The following is a 19,545-nucleotide window of genomic DNA, read 5'->3' as shown; positions in this document are numbered from 1 at the left end:
TCCTCCACAACTAGATTGAAGAACAAAACGACAGCAACTTGTCTGTTCCCCTTCCCCTAATTCCCCAGCACTGTTCCCCCCAATTACCCAATAAAAATCTTAAAAAAAAAAAAAAGATTAGTGAACTTGAAGGTATAACAATAGAAACTACCCAAAATGAAACACAAAAAGTGAATTTATAAAAAAGAACAAAATATATAATTAGAGCGTCTGGAGGATATGAAAGAAAGGTAGGAACAGAAAGACTATTGGAAGAAATAATGGTGAAAATTTGTCCAATTTCATGAAAAGTATACCTACAGATCCAAGAAACTGAAAAAATCCCGAGCAGAAGAAACCATACCAAGGAAACTATACCAAGTCATGTCACAATAAAATTCAAAATGATATAGGGATCTTAAAAACAGCAAGAGGAAAAAAAAACTCATGTTTTTTTTGTTTTTCATGTTCATGAAAAGCAAAGATAAAAATAACAACACACATTTCATGGGAAACAATACAAGTGAGAAGAGAGAGGGCAACATTTTTAGAGGATTGAAAGAAAAAAAGCTAACTTAGTAATAGCCAACAAAAGTATCTTTAAGAAGTGTAGATGATAAATGATGTTTTCAGATATGCAAAGATTAAAAACCTCATTACTGGCACACTCCCACTACAAGAAATATTAAAGGAAGTTCTCTAGGCTGATAAAAAATAATACCAGATGGAAATCTGTATCCAAACAAAAGAATTAAGAAAAGAAAAATTGTGTTTATCCTATAATTTCATAAATATTAAATTTTATTATTTAAATATTTTAAAAAGATAATGGGCTATTTAAAAATAATAATGTGGGATTTATAACATATGCAAAAGTAGAGTGTATGACAGCAAAGTACAAATGTTGGGGGAAGAGAAATGAATGTATACTATCAAAATTTCTTATAATGTATGTGCAGTGGTATATCACTGGAAGGTAAACTATGATAAAAATAAAGATGTATGACATAAACTCTACAGCAACCACTAAAAAACAAAACAAAGAGTTTCTGTTAAGTCAAAAAAGGATACTAAATGGAATCATGAAAAACATTTAGTTAAAAAGAAAACAGGAAAAGAGGGAAAATGTAACAACAAATGGGACAAATAGAAAACAAAAATGAAGAAGGTGGTAGATTTAAACCTAGCGATGTGAATAACCATACTAAAAGTAGGTGTTCTAAATAACCCAAAAGCAGAGATTGTAAAAGTATATACTTGCAAGATGCAAGTATATGCTGCCTAAAAGAAAACAATTTAAAAACAGATAGAAATAGTTTAAAAACTAAAGTAAAAAGATATAGAAAGTTATAAGTACTAGTGTTTAGATAATACAAATCTAAAGAAAGGGAAAGTGGCTTTTTCTTTCCAACTTGGGCCTGGCAGGATGGCTCCCGCAAAGAAGGGTGGCGAGCAGAAGGGCCGTTCTGCCATCAACGAGGCAGTGACCAGAGACTACACCATCAACATTCACAAGCGCATCCATGGAGTGGGTTTCAAGAAGCGTGCCCCTCGGGCACTCAAAGAGATCCGGAAATTTGCCATGAAGGAGATGGGAATTCCAGATGTGCACACTGACACCAGACTCAACAAAGCTGTCTGCACCAAAGGAATAAGGAATGTCCCATACCATATCCGGGTGCGGTTGTCCAGAAAGCGTAATGAGGATGAAGATTCACCAAATAAGCTCTATATGTTGGTTACCTATGTACCTGTCACCACTTTCAAAAATCTACAAACAGGGCCGTCCGAGTGGCGAGATGGTTAAGAACTGGTTTGGGATGCCAGAGGGCCCCGGTTCAGATCCCACATATGAGGGCCAGTGACACTGCCCTCCACAGCTAAGATGCTGAACTACAGCTCGACCTGGAGCTGGGCTGCCATGAGTCGCAGGCCCCTGTGGCAGTGGGTTGCCATGGGCTACCGTATGTAGCCAGCAGCCAGCATGAGCGGCCAGCAGCTGCAGTGAGCGGCCGGCCGTCCAGAAGCCGGCGATTGATCTGCCTCACCCGGGAAGAGCGCAATGATGGTGCCAACTTGGGCCAGTGAAGCGACATCCTCCACAACTAGATTGAAGAACAAAACGACAGCAACTTGTCTGTTCCCCTTCCCCCAATTACCCAGCAGTTTCCATCCCCCCAATTCCCCAATAAAAATCTTTAAAAAAAAAAAAACTACAGTTAATGTGGATGAGAACTAACTGCTGATTGTCGAATAAAGTTATAAAACTGCGAGAAAAAAAAAGAAAGTGAAAGTGGCTATATTAATATCAAGATAAAGTAGATGTCAGAAAAGAATATTACCAAAGATGAGAAAAAGTCGTAATGATAATGAGGTCAATTCATCAACAACAAGTAAAAATCCTGAACATTTATGTACCTATTAACAGAGCTACAAAATACATGAAGCAAAAAACTGATACAAGAGCAAGAAGAAATAAATGCAGAATTAATAGTCATAGATTTCAATATCCCTCTCTCAATAACTGATAGAACATGGAGACAAAAAAATCAGTAAGAATATAGAAGATTTGAACACAATCAACCAATTTACCTAATAAATATTAGGTAACAGTAACAGAATACATTCTTTTCAAATATACAAGATGGATCATATTCTTAGCCATTAGAAAGTGAACAAAAGGGTTCAAGTCATACAAAGTATATTCTCTGACCACAATGGAATTAAATGAGAATCAATAACAGAAAGAGCTCAAAAAAATCCCCAAATGTTTGGAATCTAAATTGTGCACTCCTGTATAACCCATAGGATAAAAACAGAAAGAAATTCAGAATTATTTTGAACATAATGAAACTGAGACTACTACATATCATTTTGTGTGTGTGGTATTCTGCTAAAGCAGTACTTAGGGGAGACTTATAGTACTAAATACCTATATTAGAAAGAAAGAAAGAAAAAAAAGTCTCATATCAATAATCTCAGTTTCCACCTTAAGTAACTAGAAAAAGAAGAGTGAATTAAATTCAAAGTAACTAGATGAATTAAAATAATAAAGACCAGAGAGAAATCAATGAAATATAAAACAGAAAAACAACAGAGAAACTCAATGAAACCAAAAGGTAGTTTTTTAAACAGATCAATAAAATTGATAAATCTCTAGCCAGGCTGACTAGGAAAAAAAAAAGAGAAATGACACAGCTATTGGATTGTCAGAAAAGTCATGACCGAGGTTGATGACAGCAAAATAAAGGCATTGATGAAGTCAAACCCATGTTACATGACACGAGAGATTGCAGAAACATTGAACATCCATCACTCAAGCGTTCACGACTACCTGAAGAAGCTGGGATACGTAAGTAAGCTCAATATTTGGGTTCCTCATGAACTCAGAGAAGTTCATTTGACGGCGCGTATAAACATCTGCAATATGCTCATTAAACGTGAGGAAAATGATTCTTTTTTGAAGTGACTGATAACTGGTGGTGAAAAGTGGATTGTTTACAACAATGTGGTGCGTAAACTGTCTTGTTCCCTACATGATGATTTTCCTCAATTGACATCGAAAGCAGACATTCATTGGAGGAAGGTTATGCTCTCAGTGTGGTGGGATTTTAAAGGTGTTGTGTTTTTCGAGCTCCTACCAAGGAACCAGACAATCAATTTGAATGTGTACTGTTGGCAATTGGACAGTTTGAACAAATCCATCATCCAGAAACATCCAGAAACATCCAGAGCTCATTAACCAGAAACATCCAGAGCTCGTTAACCGTAAAGGAGTTGTGTTCCATCACAACAACACGAGACCACACACAAGTTTGATCACCTGTCAAAAATTATTGGAGCTTGGATGGGATGTGTTGCCACACCCACCATAGTCGCCTGACCTTGCGCCATCAGACTTCCACTTGTTTCGCTCTCTTCAAAACTCCTTGTGTGGTATAATGTTCAATTCAGATGAGAATGCAAATCAGCACCCTGTTCAGTTCTTCGCAAATAATGACAGGTCCTTCTATGAGTGAGGAATTATGAAGCTCACTGAAAGATGGCAAAAGGTTATGGAATAAAACAGGCAATATGTCATTGATTGATCTTTGTTCTTTATATAAATAAATGACCTTTGAAAAACACAGACAAAATACGTCATGACTTTACCAACAACCCAATTTGTTCAACAGCATTAATCACTATGGAAATGCAAAATAAAACCATAAGAAGATACCATTATACTCCAATTATAATAATAAACTTCAAAAGACTGTCCTTATCAGCTATATGAATATATGGAGGATTTGGAATTCAGACACTGCTGGTGGGAATATAAAATGATATGAATACTTTGTAAAACAGTTGGCAGTAACTTAAAAGGTTAAACATATATGATGTAGTCATTTCACTCCTGGGCATTTCTTTAGGAGAAATTAAAACATTTGTCCACACAAAGATTAGTACACAAAATTAAGAACAGCTTTATTTGTAATAGTCCAAAACTGGAAACAACATAAATGTTCATCAGTAAGTGAATGAATAATCAAAGTGTGGTATATCCATGCAAATAGAGTACTACCCAGCAACAAAAAGAATGAACTATTAATACGTGCTACAACATCAATGAATCTCAGTGATGCCGAGTATAAGAAGCCAGACCCAAAAAAGAGTACATAGTGTATGATTCCATTTACAAAAAATTCTAGAAAATACAATAGATCAGTGGTTGCCTAGAGAAAGGGAATGAAAAGAGGGTCAGGAGGGAGGGATTACAATGAGGAAACTTTGGGGGGGTGATGAATATGTTCATTTTCTTAAATATGGTAATGGCTGCACAGGGGTATACATACATAAGTCAAGACTTATCAAATTGTACACTTTCTGTGCAATTCACTGTATGTCAACTATACCTCAATTAAGCTGCTTAAAAGATTAATGAACAAATATGAATAAATACATAAATATGCATAAATCAAAGACTTGTTTCTTACCAGTCATTCACACTAGTCAAGATAGAAAATGCTGATTTATTGGGACCTTACTAAAAACATCAATGAAAGCAAAGGAGACCCATTTGAATTGATTTTATTTTGTCTAAAATTAACCTAAAATATACTATGTGGTTTGTTTTCTAGAAACTCATTAAGAAAACAAGATATTGTGTTTCCAACAAATTACTTACAATAAAAAAAAATCAATATAGACTTTCTCTTGCCCGATAACTATATTAATTTTTTATCTATGATAATTCTAATCTAGTTTTGAGAGTCATTGGCACGGTGCAAATTTTCACGCACTTTGGTCTTATGTTTTACACAATCAAATAAGAATATTTATAAGAGTGAAGATCTTTCTATTAGTATTTGTGATTCAGATTGAACAGGATTGAGCATTTCTGGCTGCTTATGCCCAAACCCTACAGAAGCAGAGGTTACACTGTGGCAACTTGTTCCCTGGGAGCTGCACCCAATATGTGTTATGGTCCTAATTTGTTCCAGTTGCAGTTGTATTCCACTCTGAAATTCAGTGTGTGAAAAATGGAAAAAGATTAGGCTGCTGGAGAGAGGGATAAAATAAGGTACATCTGGTTCTAGGATTTTTATTTCAAACAAAATAAAAAATTGCATGAGATTCTTGATGTTACTTTTTGTGAAGCCTGCTTGTTTTCCCAGGGGAGAAAACAAATCCCTCTTACTACCTTGTAATCTTTCCATCTACATAGAGTAAAAATATTCTTAAACTGAAGTAATTAGGCCAAGTGCCATCTTAACATGTAAAGTCTTTGGAACATATAATACACTTAAACAAATTCAGGTTTATCATGCTCAAATGCCTCATAAAAATTTACCAAGACCAAGTCTTCAGTTGATCTGTAAATTGATGTGTCAAATATGTTTACACATATTTTTAAGTGTGTATCTTCAACATTTAATCCCTTGTACTCTTATAAATATCCTTTGTTTCAAAAAAATTTTTCCGAACTGTCACAAAAACTATGCTGACAATGTGTGTCTTTACAGATTTGCTTTATCTGCATACAGGCATTCTCTAATTGTTTTATATCCAAATTTATGTAGTTGTCTTTCTTCACTCCCAAATATTGAAAGAGAAGCAGTGTGGTCAACAGCTCAAAAGTCTTTGAAATCAGAGCACCTGGGCTCCATCTCACACTAGCTCCAACCTTGGGCACTGTTCCTAACCTCTCTCTGCCTTTTTTTTTCAAGCAGTACGTAAGGATGCTATTCATAGGGCTGCTCCAAGGATTTTTAATTAAGGGAATGGGGTAAAGCTCTTCGCCAAGGGCCCAGCACATAGTGAGCATTCAAAAAAAAAAAAAAAAAACCAGGAGCTAACTTTGAACAGGTGTGATCAAAAAATACAGTGAATGTGTAAAATTTTTAAAATGTATTACCATAAAAGACACATTGCCATTAAGCCCCCTCAGAATACTCCCCCTCACTTCAAACACACTTATCCCATTGTTCTTGCCCCTTTCTGAAGCAGTTCTGGGGGTCCTCTTTCATGAGTATCTTTACTTCATCCTCCATCACGACAACGCTCCCTGTCACACATCGCTTCTGGTATAAGGCAATTTCTGTCAAATAAAAACTTTATGGTGTGTCCTCATCCACCTAATTCACAGGATCTGGCACCATGTAACTTGTGGCTCTTCCCCAAAGTCAAAATGATTCAGGACATCAAGGCAGCCAGGACAGTGCAACTAAAGACACTCACGAAAGAGGACGTCCAGAACTGCTTCAGAAAGTGGCAAGAATGATGGGATAAGCATGTTTGAGTCGAGGAGGAGTATTCTGAGGGGGTTAATGACAATGTGTCTTTTACTGTAAATTTTTTTTTAATTTAAACATCGACCATATTGTTTGATCACACCCCGTAAATTATCCCATTACAAGAGCAAAATGACTACAATGCATCCTAGTAGAAGTGAAATACTTAAGGATTGCCATTTAACTAAAAGGGATGTTTCTTAGAAAGGTAGAGAAAGCCTAAAAATAATAATATATTTAAAGTGAAAAGACATAGTTAAATTCCAACTTTGGTATGTTAGTCACATAACCAATTCTGGTTGATTATTGTATTCTAACTGTCCCTAGTCTGTAAAATGGACATGACCTATAAATGGTAGATGCTTGGTGAATACATACTGAGAGATTCAATCAAACATATTGTATACAACAGTGTTTTCTAGACTTTTATCTGATAGAATAAGATCCCTTTTGCTTTGAGGAAAAGCCATGAAATCGAGTGATATTTCCCAATTATATCACTTACTAATAGTAATGTATTTCTCTCTAATGATAAACATATGGAGCAAATGTGTCTCCACAGGACACTAGTGGCATTAGAACCTGAACTGCAAAGTTTAAAGCTCATGAGAATTCTAAGAGCAATTAGAGACCCAATGAGAGCCTTACATCCGTTACAGAAAACCAGTGCTAAAAAGTTCCACGTAGTTGACCACTGGAAATATCTTGAATTTGCTTCTTTTTCCCCCCCAAGCAAAATGCCGTTGCCCCTGATGTTCACAGTCCTTCAAAGGTTATTTTATTCATTTCACAGGTCTCCTGTCATGGCTGGAGGTCTCTTTGCTGTGGACCGAAAATGGTTTTGGGAGTTAGGTGGCTATGATCCAGGTTTAGAAATCTGGGGAGGAGAACAGTACGAAATTTCTTTTAAGGTAAGCCACCAAGACCCTCTTCACACTATGCCTACTTAATTTTGATGATTCTGATAGAATGTCATTTTGTTTCGTGACCTATGTTGTGAGATAACAAAAATAGACACATCACCCTCCCAAGTCACCTTTTGGATGAGAGAAGCTACTTCCTTCTGATGTTTCAGTGAGAAGCAGCCATGCCATGGAAGAAATGCATACAAGAAATAATCCCAAATCCCATTTGCAAGTAGGAAACTTGGTGTGCCAACAAGACCTATTGCTCCACTGCCAAGTGCGATCTTTGTGAAGCACTTAAAACATAATGCATAGAAGCATTAGATGAAAGAAATCCAATTTATTGGAGCTTTTTCCCTTTGTATTTGTTCTAGATATGGTAGTTCACCTAACCAGTTATTCCAAATTTTCAATAACAGAAGAGTAATTTTAAAATATAAATGACAGGGCCGGCCAAGTGGCTCAGTTGGTTAAGAGCTCGCTCAAGAGTTTGAGCTCTGAGCAACAGCGGTTCGAGTCCAGCCCGAGCTGAGCAGCCGCTGAGCTGCCACCAGGTAGCAGGATGGCTCAGCTTAAAAAAAAAATAAAATAAAATAAAAATAAAATATAAATGACAAATTCAAGCCGTTTTCATATAATTCCAAAATAAACAAAAATTTTAACTTATTTTTATCTGATACTCCCCAGGTCTCTACTTGCTTTCACCATAAATACTCACTAAAATTACATACTTTATCATATGTATGTATATGATAGAATATCAAATTTCAGGGTTTATAAAGAAAAAACTTGACCAGAATATGTGAAGATCATACAAGCAAAGCTAAATAAACTGGAATACAAAATATTGTACTCCAAACCTCCAAGATGTTTTTTGTTTTTAAAGCAGTCTCATAAATTAAAAAAATGTATTTACTTTTTTCACTTTCATTATCATTATTTATATAGAAGACAGACTGATTCTTAAAGATTTATCATATAGAAATCTCTTATTAAATAAATCAGCTTTTCCTAATTGCTTCCATTATGAAACAAAAACAATTGTTGCTGAAGGAAAAAAAAAATGTACCCTGAATAATAAAAGTCAAACTTAAGAATCCAGCTAAACTTTTTGAATTGATGTATAAAAAGAAAATGATAAAAACTGATTTTTATAGAACTGTAACAGCTATAGCCAATGAGTTCACAGAAATGGTATGTTGTCCTCAGAGTGTCATAAAATAAATATGCCCAAATAGATACTCAGAATGCATGACTGCAAGCTTCAGGACATCTAGAATTTTCCTTCTCACTATGCTGGCAGTAATCCTTGAAATACCGTTTATTAAGTTAGTGCTTTTTTTTTTTTCACCATCATTCAAACACGTCTAATATCACATCTGAGGTACTTTTTTTTTCTTAACCTTTTTATAAATACGTGGTTTAAAATCCTTGAATTTACCAATGTCTTTTGGGTTCCTATGTTATAACTGCACACTTGTCACATTGTATATGGCAGAAATAATAATAGAAATAATAATGGCAAAGTCACCTATGACATTTACCTAATGGTAGGAGCCAGACGCTGAGCTAAGTGCTTTATATGCATTATCTAATTTAAAATCACAACTCTAAGAGGTGGGTATTTTTCCATTTTACAGATGAAGAAACTAAGACTTAAAGTTTTAAAGATTTTAGATTAAAAAGGTTTTTAAGTTTTTTTCCAATTACAGTTCATATTCAATAGTATTTTGTATTCGTTTCAGGTATAGAGCATAGTAGTTAGATACTTATGTAATTTACGAAGTGGTCACCCTGATAAGTCTATTACCCATCTGACAATATAAGTAGTTATTGCAGCATTATTGACTATATTCCCTATACTGAACTTTACATCCCCATGACTATTTTGTAACTACCAATTTGTACTTAATCTCTTCACCTTTCTACCCAGTCCCCCCACCCCCTTTCCATCTGACAAGCATCAGTTTATCCCTTAGGGACTAAAACACTCCATTTCTATCTAATTGCACAGATGCAGAAACATGAAATTCTCCGACACCCAAATCATATCTACTGGCACCATTCTAGAGTTCACTGATCTCTGCCTAATGGTTGCCCTCATTGAACAGAGGCGAGTATCTTCATTATAGTCTTATAGCAAAACAGCAAACTTTCTGCTGACCCTGGCAAAATACCACTGATTATCAGATATTGCCCAAAGCTAGGTACAAAGGTTAGAATAATACCTTCAATTGGAAGAACAGATTATTACATTTGACCCCAACAGTAAAGATAAAAATGGCATTGCTATATTTGTGCTATCATCAGAATTCAAGGGATACTTTCTACTTTCACAGTTTAAGAGATTTTTATCCTAAATTCTCTTAATTTATAAATTCTTTAAGTTTAAAATATTATTTCAAAAATTTTCAACTAAGGAATTGTAACAGTTCTATAGGATGTCAGAAAGGTAGTAGCGTGGGGCAGGGCAGTTACCACTTTGTGACGGGTGCAAATGTCTAACTAGTACATTGTTTTGTACACCTGAAACTAATAAAAAAAGAAATTTCAACTAAGCAGGAAAAGCCTGGTTTTGAGTAATGAACCGGATGGTGGATAAAATTGCTATTGAATGTCTGAGAGTTTGCAGAATATCCATTTGCATTCTAAATCACAAAAGTATTTTTTTAGACCAACGTAAACTTACACCTCTCACTTCTCTGTCACTCATATGTATCACGTCTCTTCTGGATGACCTGAGATTTTATTACCCCATTTCCAATTTTTTCCTTATCTGTCATTCTGTAGGATGTAATTGGAATGCAGCCCTGTCAGCTTTGTCTAGAAACCATGGCAACCGCGCTGGAAGTTCAGGACTAAATTGCCCTAGGTTGTTTGGTTGGAATGACAGATTCTTTCGTGACAGTTATGTCTTACAGGGTCCCATTTCTGATATATCCCTTCATTCTTCTCACTATTGTGTGATGACCTTGGGGTTCCTGTCCCTCCCTATTAGTATTTGTAACATGAGGGTAACAAACTTAAACAGGCTTTGGTAGAATTTGCATTGAAGCAAGAAGAATTTTCTCTGTGTGAAAAGAATCAGAAGAATTGTACAAAAATATCTCAGTTAAATGGTATTAAATAATTAGTGGTATTAATAATTAATGGTATTAAAACCATTATGGTATTAAATAATACCATTTAAAATAAAAGAGAAAAATCAAATGTCTGCATTTGTGGACATAGTCCATGAATTGTGATTAATTTTGCAATGTAAAGCACTGTAAGATATGCACTGGTCAGCACGTAAAGCTTGGGAAACATGTGTGGATAACTGAGAATTCACTAGTCTATTTCACACCATACTATAGAAATTGTTTGAAGTCTAGAACTTAAATGCTCTAATTCAAAAGATTTATATCTATGGTCGTTATCAGGCAGCTTTGCTAGCTGTTTACCTTTCAACCAAAGAATAATTTCACTAAAGTGAATGACAAAATTCCATCGCTGAATGAAAATATTTCTGGAAAACTCTGCTTTACATTACGGGCTTAGCTTTTAGTCAAACAATGCCTGGTTACGTGTGCTCCTCAATTTTTTTCCTCTGGAAATATCGTTCCTTCCTTTTGCTAGCATCTGATTACATGAGTAGATTTCATGCCATAGCATAAAAGCCAACCCAGTGTAATTTTCAGGAGTCAGTTGAGGAAAAGATCTCTCCAGAGAAATGATCTGTCTGCTCTGTGCCCAGACTTCAGTGTTTGCTGATCTGAATCTCCTATGTGGCCCAGAATTACCCAGCTGTGCTTCAAATGTTGCTAGGTCAGCCAGCTGCTAGAGAGGAGAAAGCAGCATTTAGCCATTGAACAAGCTTTTAGTGAGCATCTAATTTATGCCAGGCATTGGTCCAGGTCCTCAATTTGGATTTGCTTCTGGAAACAAAGAGAAAACCAGGACAGACTGCACAGTGTGGCATAAAAGAGATAACCCACTTCTTTAAATGTTGTTTACCATTTAAATTACTGAAATTAATATTAAACCATTATGAGTCTGATTTTCCAGAGTGCATTTTTATATCCATCCCCCAAAGACAAAAGCCTTTTCAATAGATCTGTCCTTCAATTGCAGAAAACTCTTCTCAGAAAAGTGAGCAACAAGCACTAATTAGGCACCACAAGATTCAGAATGAAGCCTAACTACTGACTGACTCTAGTCCGTAAAATTCTCTGACTCAAGACAGAAAGTTTAGATCCAGGAAGAAGAGCATTAAATTTGGTTTGGGCTGCCTTTTTCCAGCCCCAGAAGCTTATCAACACAGTCCCACAATGATCCAATATTTCTTAGGCCATCTGTAGTCCAGGAAGAGCTCTTGATTACTAGCCCTAGCTGTACAGAAACATTTGCAGCTCCAGGTGAAATGAGTTTGGAGACCCTATGTCCTCGAGTGAATCTATCAAACCTAGGAGCCCCTCACAGCCTATTTCAAAACCCACTCTTAAATAGATTATAGTACACTATGCAATCAACCTTTGTTTTGTGCCGTCGTACTTCCCAAGTATTGAGCTAAAGATTCAGACATGTAAGGAAACTTTAACTTCCATCTCACAATCTTTCAGACCTTCTCAGTCATGAATTCATTCCACATTTATTTATTGACTACAATGTGACAGGTCTTGGCTAAGCTCTTGAGATTCAAAGGTCAATGTGAAAAGATTCTCACTTAGAGGAGCTTACTCTCCAGTAGCAGCCTGAGAATTAATTTGTTGCAATTACTTATCCTCAGTATTGTCTGGAATATATTTTATTTCCATATTCACAGTAATAATTTGGGGCATATATGATAGCCTCTTTGCTAGCCTCCTTTCCTGTATTCTTTCTCCTCTTTCAGCCTATCTCCACATTTTATTCATTTGTTCCCTTAGTTGCTTTGTTTTCGCCTCCTAAAAGTTCACAGCTGCCCCCAATTACCATACAAATCCAATGAACAGGCTGAATCATAAACCATGAAACGTTCCACCAATTATCTGCCTCACCTAATGGTCTCAACCCATGCTGCCAACCAACTGATCAAGTGTCTTCCTTTCCTTCCCAGAAGATGGGAAGTCATACTTCCATTTTGTGCCTATTTATTGCAGAGATTTTAAATAACCAATCAGACTTCGGTCTGTCCCTGAGAAATGTTTTTACCCTCTTTACAAATATTAATCGGCAACCTTCACCATGAGTCCCTGTACCATGCAAGCCAGACTCTGCTGAAAAAGGGAAAGGAAGCCCATTGGATTTAGTACAGTTGAGATGACTATTTCTCCCATCAATTAAAGGGGGAAAAAACACTACATTAAGAATTTCCTCTAGGGCCGGCCGAGTGGCTCAGTTGGTTAAGAGCTCACTCAAGGGTTTGAGCTCTGAGCAACAGTGGTTCGAGTCCATCCCAAGCTGAGTTGCTGTTGAGCTGCCAACAGGTGGCAGGATGGCTCAGCTAAAAAAAAAAAAAAAGAATTTCCTCTAAAGTAAAACATGGTACTTTTCTTCACCAGTTTTCTAATGCAAAGCTTTTCCTTCTGCATATGCGTTCACCGACAGGAGTAAAAGTAGGGTTGCATAAACTACGCCTATACTGCATTCTCTATGGGCTCCAGTTTGGGATCTTTTAAGTTAGAATAAGAACCTAAAGACATTTTGAAGTCATCTTAATGCAGTAAGATAATCCTTCTGGTTTTTTGTGATTTTACCCAATCTTTCATTGTTACTTCGCCCACGTAATTTGACAGCAATTTTTTAACAGCAACTCAATCCTTTCAAACTGCTGGAATTCGTTTTGACATGAGCAATAATTCTTTCTCTTTTCATCATTTTAAGTGGTATTTAATTAAATTACATAATTACAATTTTTAAAAAACCAGTATAATCACATTTGGGAAGAAACGCACTGCCTTTGTAGCCAGCAGGTAATTCAACTATTGGGAGCAAAAGATTCCAGGTATATTTAACGTAGCCTGTATTCGGTGTAGATTCACCCTGATATAAACACCATTCAATATGTTTACAGAAGGAATGGAGAGTGCCCAGTCTTTAGTATGTTTTAATACTAACATTAAATTGATTGAACAGAGGTTCAGTCCTTGCTGTCAAACACTCCCAGTCTAACGAGAGACAGGAAGATCTCAGAGGCGGGCGCGCTGCTGCCTTTGTGAGGAGGCGAATTCCCACTCGTGCAGTTCAGGTCTGGGGTCAGGCCCTCCCTGCTAGTCCTCCTCCTTACCCATGTGCCCCAGTCCCCTGACCTGTGTCCGGGGACCTTACAGGTACCCAGGATTCAAATGGCCAGGGTCTTACAGAGAGAGTGTGTGAGAAACCAGCCTCGGTGCCCTTCACCGTGTCTCTTTCACTCTGCACCCTGGTCCTCCAGAACATTTCCCTCCTCTGCTTTTTAGTTGTTACAACTTTTCCCTTCCCCCAGGTCCAACCTTGTATAGACTCTAAAGTGAATTAAAAAAAAAATCAGTCCTAAAATAAGCTTCTGGGGTTTCTTTGAATCTTTTCTTTGTTTTGATGTGACTGGGGAAGAAAAGTCTCCTGGAATAAAAATAGAAGATGGAAAACACATTGAGCATAACAAAATGAATATTTCAAGTTATAACCCAGCCACACACAAATAAACCTTCACATCTTAAAGGGACTAAAATATGTCAGAGATTTTAATAGACAGCATATGTTGTTGTTGTTTTTATACTTTTATGACTTATAGAATCTTTACACGAAGCTACCTGTGTCCCAAAGTTCTGGCCATTCTATTATTCCTCTAGTGCTAGTAACTATTATTTGGTCCCTTAACAAGAAAAAGTAATGAGTTAGCACTTAAAGGTCATTGACTTTAATTTCTTATCTCATTCAACACTAATGCAAGGTAAAAATATAATTTCTATTTTATAATTGCAAAGTCAGGCTTTTACTTAGTTAACATCAAAGCAACAATTAGAATTCAGGTTTGCTCTCAAAACCTTTAGCCTAATTTATCTTAGCTGGAAAAATAGGAGACTTCTTATGCCGTTGGTGAAAAAGTGGTTACTGTCACTCTCTGACACCACTTTAAAAAGGAAATGTAGTTTCTTCCTGTCTGATTTTTATTAAATATGAGGACTGACAACTCTTGTTATGATTTAATGTAAATTTTAATGTTTACTGTCTTCAAAATATATTGATTATTCAATAAGAACTTAATATATACAATAGGGACTAATTACTGAGTATAGAACATTCAGTTCTTAATAAAACAAGAAAATAACCATCAATTTGAGATTGTCATAGCTTAGTAAACCCTGTAGTCTAGTGCTTAACCTCACTTTGGAGCTTCTCAAGAAAAAATAGGGATTTAATTTATTTGTACTTTGAAAATCTAAATTAATGAGCACACAATGGAAAATACAGATGATGTCCTATAAAATTATGTACCTGAAACTTATATGACATTATTAACCAGTTACCCCAATAAATTTAATTTTAAAAAATTAATAAGCCTACAAAATTAGTTAAATTTAAAGTTTCCTATATGGTACATGGCCATCAAAAAAAATTTTAAGTATACTTATAGTTGAACAATTGAATACTCAACAATTTCCATATAATTACACATTTAAAATGAAAAAGAAAGATCTACTGTTAGACTCAAAACAAAAAAGGAAAACAAAAAACAAAAACAAAACAAACTTTACCCTTTACAAATTATATCTTTCCCCCAACCACAATGTATGAAGAAAATTATATGCAATTAAGGCAATGATATCACAAAAGAGACATGGGAAGATGGAATGATCATAGCTACAAATCACTCTTGAAGTCAGCAGCTCCCCATTTTCCAAAGTGATTGGCACATCCTAAGGTGGGATGGGAACCAATACACATTTCCTTGAAATAATAGCAATAGGTGTGATTGCTGATTGCCAGAGCTTCCCTAGTTTGAGCTTGGCACACAAGAGAGGCAGCAAATAGGAGATTGGGTACAGTTCCGAAAGAGATATTAGACAAATCAGCCATATCTGCTGGAAGCAAGCTGTTAGCAAGGCAGAATGGAGGAGAGATATTCAATATTATGAGCAGCTCTGTAGCAGCCAATTCCAATTGGATGCAGACAAATGAAGGCTACACTAATTCACTTACACACAAATTTTGTGTTATAAATCAATACCTACTACAGTTGGTAAGAAGAATTCACCCTATTCAAAGATGAATAATAATTTTTTAAAGGAAGTAGCCTATAAAAACACACAGGAAAAAAAGAAAGAGAAGAAAGGACCAGAAAAAAAAAAGTCACCAAAATAATGTTGCTATACATGTTTATAAATTTTTTTGAAAATATTAATGAGGCCATTCACTCTCAATAAAACAATATTAAATGCTGAACTTTATGAGATTAGGCAAAACATCAAAAGATAAGACAAAGTGATGGAAAGAAACATCAGCAGTAAGGATATAATGAAAAGAAACAGATAACCATCACTGAAATGAAGGTCAGATTGAAAGTAACACAAAAGAGAAGGGATACTCTAAAAATATATAGGGACATAGAGGATATGGTTGAGAAAAAGGAGCAAAATGAAATTATGAAAAAGTTACAAAGTAATAAAGTGAAAAGATATGGAAGGTAAAGGAATTCATGTTCATGTTCTCAAGTAAGATAATTAAAATAGCATATATTGAAACCTAAGATATACAGCTTTAGCAGTGTTCCTAAGGAGATTCAGATAAGGATGAGTGAAAAGGGGAAGGGAATATAGTCAATAATGTTGTGATAAGTTTACATGGTGACAGATGATTACTAGAATTAGTGGGGTAATTTATCATACGGTAAGGTATAAAAATATCGAATCACTGTATTGTATACCTGAAACTAATGTATCTAATATAAGATTGTATACCAACTATACTTAAATAAATATTTTTTAAAAAGGTTTAGATTCTTAAGTTTTTATATCAACAAAAAAGAAAGAATAAAAATAATCAAATTAAACATCCAAATCTAGTTTCCAAATGAAAAATAAAATAAACCTAAGGAAATAGGATAAAAGACTAATAAAATAAAAGGAGAAATTAATGATTTAGAAAACCAAAAACTGGTAGTGTAAGAGCTGGTTCTTTACAGCCAAAAATTATTAATGAGATATAGATAGATATGGAGACATTAATTAATTAGAAAAGGGCTAATTGACCATTTAAAAAAAACACAAATACACAAATTCCAAAACAATACTGGGGGGAAAAAAACAGGAATTTTTTAGAGAAAAGTTAAATAATCATAAGAGGTCACTCTGCTAAATTCTATGCAACTAAAGTTAAGATTATGGGTGAATTTAATGATTTTTAACAAAATATAAATGATAAAACTGACCTCCAAAAAGAAAAAATCTAAACTGACTCTATTAATTTTTCTACTGTTACATAACATATTGCCACAAACTTAATGCCTTAAAACAACACAAAATTTTCACACAGTCTCTGAGTCGGAAGTTCGGCATCTTTCCACAGGGCCTCTGATAAGGATCTCACAAGGGTGACATCAAATCTTTCAGCCAGCTCTGCCCTTACCTGGAGGCTCAACCAGGGAAAAGATCTGCTTCCAAGTTGCCTCAGGTTGTTGGCACAACCCATTACTTTGTGGTTGTGGGACTGAACCCTGCATTGTCTTGCTGGCTGTTGTCTGGAGATCACTCACATTCAGCAACTAAAGACACTCTCAGGTCCCCTCCATGGCACCCTCACAACATGGCAGCTTGCTTCTTCAAGGCCAGAATTCCTCCCACACTCCAAATCTTCAAATCTCTTCTTTCGGGAAGGGCCAGGTCCTTTGTTTTAAACCTCACCTGTTAAGTTGGACTTTTCCAGGATATCCTTCTTATGATTAACTCGAACCCAACTAAATTGAGATTATAATTGTATTTGCAAAATCCCTTTGTCACATAATGTCACCTAATCACAGATGTGAAATCCATCATGTTCAGTCCCTCCCACACTGAAAGGGAGGATATTATACAAGGACATGTACACCATGGTGTGTGAATTTGGGGGGCATCTCGGAATACTGCCTATCATGCTGCTCAATGACCATACAAAAAACAGAGAAAATTGTCAAAAAGCTGTTCTCCTCCCAAAACAAAGTACCAAACCTGATTAGTTTCTGACAAACCTTTAAAGAACACTACTATAAAGTTTTACAAAAACTGTCTGTAATATCAATAAAGAAATCTTTCAAATCGGTTTTAGAACTAGCATAATATTAATAGCAAATTCTGATGACAAGATTTTTTTTAAAATACAGACATAGTTTACTTATAAATACATTTTAAAATAATAAAAGATTACACAATAGAATAATTATTCAAGGATTAATACACCACAATAAGTGTAGCTTTCATGGATATGTTTTAATATTGAAACAGGTAACATAACATATTAACATAATTCACCTTAATAGTAAATTTAATAGGTAATATAAAGGCATTTGATAAAATTTTCAATTCACTTTCAAATAAAGTACTTAATACTTAGCATGATTAAAATATTAATATATATTTGTGTAATGGAGATCTCTCACTCAAAAGCCATCAGCTAGCTTAATGAGAAAACTCAAGGAATTTTCCCATTAAATTATTACTTAATATTATTCTGGGCATAGTAGGCAATTCAGTTAGACAAGAGGTAATATAAGAAATGTAAAAGTTGGAAAGAGGAGGAAATTTTTCAATAATTGCAAAAGAATATCATCATATACCTACTTGAGCAAATCAGGGGAACCACTTGAAAACTACCATAAACAATAAGAAATTCAGAAAGTTGCCTGAGTAAAGTGTGTGTGTGTGTGTGTGTGTGTGTGTGTAAATATATAGAAAGCAATAGCCTTTATATACAAATAACAACCTCAAAAGAAAATACCATTTATAATAATAGAGGGGGATAAAACAACTAGGAATAAACTTAAGAAATGTCCTAGACCTCATGAAGAATGGTTATAATGCCACTGAGGGACACATGAAAAGATGTGAGTACATAAAAATTCATATAGAAGATCATTCTCTCTAAGCATACTCATAAGTTGAACGCAATCTCAATAAAAGTTGTAACATAAAATTTGTGGTGGAGGGTACTAGACAAAGTGCTTCTAGTTCATAGGCAAAACAGATAAATAGAATAACAAGTTTTAATTAATAAACATTTTCCACTTTCTCCATAGTTATCTGAAAATACAAAAAACCTCATAGGGAGTTTAATTTATACTCCTAATATAGTTGATTTGCCTCCCTAGAAGGGTACAACTCAATCTCATTTTACAAGTATACTCTACTTCCCTTAAGCCATCTCTCTATAAACTATCATGATGATGCTCTGTACAAATGCTTTTGTTAGAAATAAATTCAGCCTTATAAAATGTGCTCATTAGAAATCCTTTTTATGCCAAGGATGATTCTAAAATATTGTATATGCCTTCTCATTGCTTTTATGAGACACCTATATTAGAGACCTCTCCTTACTTTTTTGAGCCTGCAAAGCACTTCAAAGTGTAGTTGCATTTTATGTCTAAAGTGTGACAGAAGCTTTTTTATGGCATACCATATACCTTCAGATACACAAGGAAATAGCTGGAGTTATTCCTGTGGGGTTTTTTCCCCTACAATATTTAGTCTAGGTGACATAAAAATAACCATTTTAATTCAACATGCCCAAAATGGATCTTCCAAAGAAAATATTAAAATGACATTAAACTCATTCAGAAACTGAAAGATAAACAGAAACAGCTGCTAAATGTCTCACCAGCCAGTCTGAGATTCATTTCAATTACCCAACAAAAGGTACCTCAGGTGTAACAGAGCATTTTCAAGTTAAATTTTATGTCCATTAAATATAAGCCTAGC

At 35.2% G+C, this 19,545-nt stretch overlaps 2 protein-coding genes across 5 annotated transcripts in view; both read left to right on the top strand.

Annotated features, from left to right (window-relative positions):
* GALNTL6 (polypeptide N-acetylgalactosaminyltransferase like 6) overlaps positions 1-19,545 on the top strand; it is a 1,038,752-nt gene that overhangs the window by 907,755 nt on the left and 111,452 nt on the right. For all 4 annotated transcript variants that reach the window (XM_019636099.1, XM_019636100.1, XM_019636101.1 and 1 more), the window contains exon 8: positions 7,546-7,663. In XM_019636099.1, the coding sequence (XP_019491644.1) occupies positions 7,546-7,663 (118 nt within the window). The remainder of the gene's footprint in view (positions 1-7,545; positions 7,664-19,545) is intronic.
* On the top strand, positions 1,397-2,250 carry LOC109379496 (60S ribosomal protein L31-like). The gene is made up of 2 exons (XM_019636104.1): positions 1,397-1,760; positions 2,199-2,250. The coding sequence occupies exons 1-2, from the start codon at positions 1,406-1,408 to the stop codon at positions 2,216-2,218; spliced, it is 375 nt and encodes a 124-aa protein (XP_019491649.1). The 5' UTR covers positions 1,397-1,405; the 3' UTR covers positions 2,219-2,250.

Source organism: Hipposideros armiger, unplaced genomic scaffold (genome assembly GCF_001890085.2).
Source record: "Hipposideros armiger isolate ML-2016 unplaced genomic scaffold, ASM189008v1 scaffold_27, whole genome shotgun sequence".
In the NCBI taxonomy this organism is placed as follows: Eukaryota; Metazoa; Chordata; class Mammalia; order Chiroptera; family Hipposideridae; genus Hipposideros; species Hipposideros armiger.
This window is presented reverse-complemented; position numbering and strand designations above follow the sequence as displayed.